This window comes from Stylophora pistillata, chromosome 2 (assembly GCF_964205215.1).
Source record: "Stylophora pistillata chromosome 2, jaStyPist1.2, whole genome shotgun sequence".
Taxonomy (NCBI): Eukaryota; Metazoa; Cnidaria; class Anthozoa; order Scleractinia; family Pocilloporidae; genus Stylophora; species Stylophora pistillata.
This window is the reverse complement of record NC_142520.1, coordinates 3,314,701-3,319,700: the sequence shown is the minus strand read 5'-3', so window position 1 is coordinate 3,319,700 and position 5,000 is coordinate 3,314,701. Positions and strand designations below refer to the sequence as shown.

General features: G+C 41.4%; 2 protein-coding genes across 2 annotated transcripts; one reads left to right on the top strand and one right to left on the bottom strand.

Moving 5' to 3' along the window:
- Positions 1–42: 42 nt before the first annotated feature.
- Positions 43–2,326, top strand: LOC148736684 (uncharacterized). Its single transcript, XM_088750820.1, has 2 exons — positions 43–302; positions 442–2,326. The coding sequence occupies exons 1-2, from the start codon at positions 129–131 to the stop codon at positions 1,516–1,518; spliced, it is 1,251 nt and encodes a 416-aa protein (XP_088606946.1). The 5' UTR covers positions 43–128; the 3' UTR covers positions 1,519–2,326.
- Positions 1,597–4,354, bottom strand: LOC148736683 (uncharacterized). The gene is made up of 2 exons (XM_088750819.1): positions 3,992–4,354; positions 1,597–3,633 (listed from the first exon to the last, which is right to left on the bottom strand). The coding sequence occupies exons 1-2, from the start codon at positions 4,111–4,113 to the stop codon at positions 2,349–2,351; spliced, it is 1,407 nt and encodes a 468-aa protein (XP_088606945.1). The 5' UTR covers positions 4,114–4,354; the 3' UTR covers positions 1,597–2,348.
- Positions 4,355–5,000: the final 646 nt, after the last annotated feature.

The window sequence follows — 5,000 nt, the reverse complement described above, 5'->3', positions numbered from 1 at the left end:
CGGGATTCGAACCACTGACCTCTGCGATACTAGTGCAACGCTCTACCAATAGAGTCCTAAAGTGTGACGTCACGTTGCCATGACAGCATTTTTTTCTGGTCTAAACAGTTTAAACTCATACTTCAAACATGGCGTCTTTATCGATATGCTCACTCGTTTCTTTCTTTTCTGGAGAGCGGAAATCGCTTGATCGCGGAGAAAACCACTTCAAATCCGACCATGTCCAAAGCTTTATTTATTCCAGGGGAGTCATCAAAGGTGAAGTCCAAGCAAGCATGAAAAATAAGGACTACAAAGTCACAGTAAGTTGCCAATTTGGGATCACAACACGTATGTTCAATTCGAAGAACTCCCAACCCCGATTTCACCTCCAATTTAATGTTTATATTGCGGAATATATATTGCAACTTACGTGTCTGTTTCGAATGATCTTTTTATCAGATTTATCTCGATGAAAACCTTGAAATAAAAAACGCAGAATGCGAGTGTCCTCGCGGCGAGTTCAAGTGCAGTCACGCGGCAGCCATATTTATTTATGGCATCCATAACCTTAGCAGGACGGACCTGGAATGCCAATGGAAACGAAAGCGAAAGGCAGAAAGCGTACAGTCTGCAAGCCAGATGTTTCCAGCGCCACCGAAGAAGAAGGATTACAGCCCTTTGGCGCGCGATCCTAGCCGAGAAGATCGGATGTGGCTGTACAGCGAACTAAAGCGCTATGGCAAATTTACAGGGACCTGCTGGATCTTGAGTCCCGAACCACAACCTGCTACCCCTCTCCCGATCAAGACGATTGAGGATATCATTTACTCAGAAGGTTTCCTTATGGCATCTACGAAGGAAAAACAATTAGAGTACTTGATTGAGAATGCCAAAGTAGAGGAGAGAACCATAAATGTTGTGAGCACCCTCACGGCTGGCCAGCGAAACAGCCCTGCATGGCACCAAGCTCGTAGAGGCCGCCTGACTGCCAGTAATTTTGGCTCCGTCCTCCAGGCAAAAAGAGTTACACCGTCTCTTATCAAGCGACTACTTGGGGAATACAACTTCAGTGGAGTTAAAGCAATTGCATGGAGACAGGACAATGAGACTGAGGCCCTGAAATCCTTCACCAACATCACAAACTTTACACCTGTACAGACCGGCCTTTGGCTACACGAGTCGGGAGTTCTCGGTGCTTCCCCTGATGGACTTGTGGGAGACGACTCGGTGATTGAGTGTAAGTGCCCCTACACACATCGAAATGCGACAATCAAGGAAGCTTGTGGGCACAAAGACTTTTACTTGGAGGAGAAGGAAGGGAATTATACGCTGTCTACCACACATGTTTACTGGCATCAGTGTCAAGGCCAGATGTTCCTGACAAAGCGCAAATTCTGCTACTTTGTTGTATGGACCACAAAGGATAGTGTAGTTATCAAGATTGAACGAGATGAATCTTGGGAGCACAATATTACTATCTTGAGTGATTTTTACTTTCATCAACTATTCCTAAAGATTACCGAGGGAGAACTTTGAAAAGTGGTGCACAGATGCTGGACATAATCAGAGTGGGGGGGGGGGGGGGAGTGGGAGCTAATGTAAATAGGCAGTAGCTAATGTTAAAAGGTATTTTTTTAAATTTCATACATTAATTTCTTAATATAACATTACATATTCTACACTCAGATAGAGACACAAGATAAAGAACCCACATTTTTCCATTTAGCATAGTAACTTAATAATAAATTACATTCTTCCTGAAAGCAAGCTTAAACAATTTTTTTTTTGCAACCAATGGCTACTGGTAGCTGGTAACACTTATCCTGGTTACTCAACAGGGCCCAGGTACATAAAACTTATGCCACACTTAAGTAGGCTTGCATAGCAATGCAAAGGGAAGGGGAGAGAGCCAAAACAAAATCCATGCAGCACAGGTTATTTTTTCTGACTACCTCTCACCATCCCTTAAGCTAATTGAAGTGTGGCTTTAGTTTTATACACCTGGACTCAGGCTCCCAGCTTCACAGACACAAAAGTAAAACCTTTAAGCCAGCACGACTTTCACACTTGGAACTACTGGACGAAAGAATTCCATACTGGTCACATGCCCCTGACCTGGATTTAGTTGAAATGACAATTTAAGAATGTCACTGGTTTTCATTATAATCTATTTTCACAGAACACATAGTAGTTTGTATTAATGAACATAAAGGAGATGAATATCAGAAAAATGTAAAACTGACCACATCATATTTTTGACCAAAGCTATGTCAATACCATTTGATCTGTTACAGTAGGGCTTCTAGTAATACAAAAATTATATTAAAAACTCATTGTACTATAATTTAGTTGAAAAAAAGTTCTATTCAGTCAAATTCAAAGTCTTTGCAGCTATCCTTGATCAATGGATACTGCAAATTAACAAGAGCTGAGCACAGTTGGCATAGCTTGTCAGCATGGCCCCTCAAAAATGCTGGGATGAAGCCAAGGATGCGAAAACTCTTAAGTCTTGCATTTGCACGCTCTACGTGGATGCGACATCGAGCTGTTGATTTTGTCGCCCTTGCCTCACTCTCTGTAAACTTTCCATTGTTGAGAAATGGTGGTATGTTCACTGAAACACCTCTTGGAACTACATCGCTGATGAGAAAACCTTTGTCTGCCAGAACAAGATCACCAGCACTCAAATGTTTACGAAACCCAGACTCTTTAACCATGACCTTGTCACTGACTGAGCCAGGAAAAAGATCACTAACATAGGTTATAACTCCATTTGGGGCAACCCCTATAATGACTTTGAAAGAGTTCATTCCCCTGTAGCTGGAATATGTAGCATTCTGCTGGGACATGAGCTTAGGTGCAGCAATTTCACTGTCTGTACAATCAATCACAATGCGGCAACTGCTGTACTCAGTGAAAGAAGATGGCAAACACATCTTGTTCTTTTCTCTAGATGACACAGTTGTCATGATGTCTTTGAACAGGAGAGAATGCAGAACATGGACAAAAGTTAGTACTATGTTAGCAACAGTTGCAACACTGCATGAAAACAACTGGGCTAAATGTAGATTGGTACAATTTTGTTTCAGTTTCATCAGAGTGATAAATATCTGGTCCTCAAGTGTGATCGCCTCAACCTTCCATCCAGCATAATAGTTTATTTCACCCTTGAATCTTGAAACATATCCCACAACAATATCAAAAACATCCTTAGTGGGTAGACCTGTCTCCATCCGTATCACCTCAGGGCTCAAGCTCTTAGCAGAGTAGTGTGCACTATAGTAACTTGACACTTCCTTGTGTTTAGCAAGTTCTGTTGAAGTCATATCAAGCTCTATTGACAGCAGAGCTTCTTTGGAACTCGTCTTTTCCTCTTGTGTGCATTCAGTGGAACATGGTTCAGAGTTCTCTTTAATCTCTTCAAGCACAGATGCTACAGTTGGTAATTTCGTGGGCTCGGCAGACACTTTCCGTTTTTTCTTGGGGGTAGGTGTACTGGGAGGTGTTGGTCCTGTACCTGGCAGCAAGTCCAAACTATCAAACAGCTTGTGCCTGTTTCTGTCACTGATGGTTGGCATATTTTCTTTTCGCCCATCTTTAAAGTGACAACTGCAAAGTCGCGAATGTTTGCTGGGCTTTCTATCTCCTCTCCTATAACAGAAAAAGACAGAAGCAGTTACTATACTTGCGCTTAAAAAACCCAAAGTTTAGTTGGTCACATGCTTAACCTTGTAGTCTAAGACGTGAATGCGAAGCGAGTATTTCTCTGAGCTTGTGACTTAATACTAGTTAGTGTAAAAGCTTTGATACTCACAACTATCATATAGTTTTTTAGTAACTAAATAATCTTAGATCAAGACTGAAGACAAGGAAAGGCAAAGCCGCGAGAAAACAAATAAGACAAGAAAGAGAAACAGCTAATCGTGAATCAGTTTGAGATAAAAAAAAAAACAGCTATTTCTAATCGATGGTACAGCATCGAAATATATATTTTTCGAAAAATACTCACCTTACAAATGATATCCACTTATCATAGAGTGTTTTATGTTTTTTCTGGTCTGGAAACGAAAAGAATCGGCAGCAGTGGCTTTCAGATGTGTGATTGCAATCTGGATGAAAACACTGGCCCATCGCAAACTTCGTCTCCGTGGCGTTTTGACTCGAATTATTGCTCACCAGGTGCTTTTGTCCGCTTATTATACTCTTCGATAGTAAGGCCAAAGGTTATCTTGATTCTCTTTATCTTATTTCTATTATTGGAGGATAAAATGCGCTATTATAGCTCTTGAAGTGTTCGAGGTCAACGACAATGTGTCACGCTAGGGACGCCATATTGGTTTGTTTAGACCACAGAATTCCGGTGCTAGGGAAACGTGACGTAAGCACTTTAGGACTCTATTGAGCTAACATGCCAACTGGGAGCAGGCCGTTAAGTTGATTCGTAATAAACCCGTGATGATAAATCAGATACAATGTATATATGAAGTTCATATATTTTGAACTGCGGTATATATATCTTATTAACCAAGCGCGAGGGCCGCAATGAGAGAATATCGCCCCGAGGTCTTGACAGTACGGACCGAGCGCAGCGAGGTCCGTACAAAAAAGACCAAGGGCCGATATTCTTCCAGTACGGTCCCGAGCAAGTTTGGTTAATAAGATATTTATTATACGACTGAAGTTCAAAGGGACATAAGTGCGGTATCGTTCGGGACTACTCGGGACAGTGCTCGGTCCAATACTTAGAGAATATTGGACCGGCAATAGAGCATTTTGATTGGTTGATTTTAGTTATTGGCCCTCTGACTGCCCGAGCCGTGTAATAATATATATTTTGAACTGCGGTATTATTAAAATATTCATATATTTTGAACTGCGTTATTTGAACTGAGGTCAGTGGTTCGAATCCCATACAAGCCTGATTTTTTTCAGGTCTGATTTTCGCTATTGCATAAATAGCATTCTCTACTGCGAGGATCATACCTAGTGATCATTATTGTTGAACTGAATATTGAACA

Bases quoted from the DNA above. Each gene is read 5' to 3' on its own strand.
- LOC148736684 (XM_088750820.1), top strand. From the start codon at position 129: ATGGCGTCTTTATCGATATGCTCACTCGTTTCTTTCTTTTCTGGAGAG. The intron at 303-441 runs GTAAGTTGCCAA...TCTTTTTATCAG, and splicing joins ATAAGGACTACAAAGTCACA to ATTTATCTCGATGAAAACCT.
- LOC148736683 (XM_088750819.1), bottom strand. From the start codon at position 4,113: ATGGGCCAGTGTTTTCATCCAGATTGCAATCACACATCTGAAAGCCAC. The intron at 3,634-3,991 runs GTGAGTATTTTT...TTTCTGTTATAG, and splicing joins AAGTGGATATCATTTGTAAG to GAGAGGAGATAGAAAGCCCA.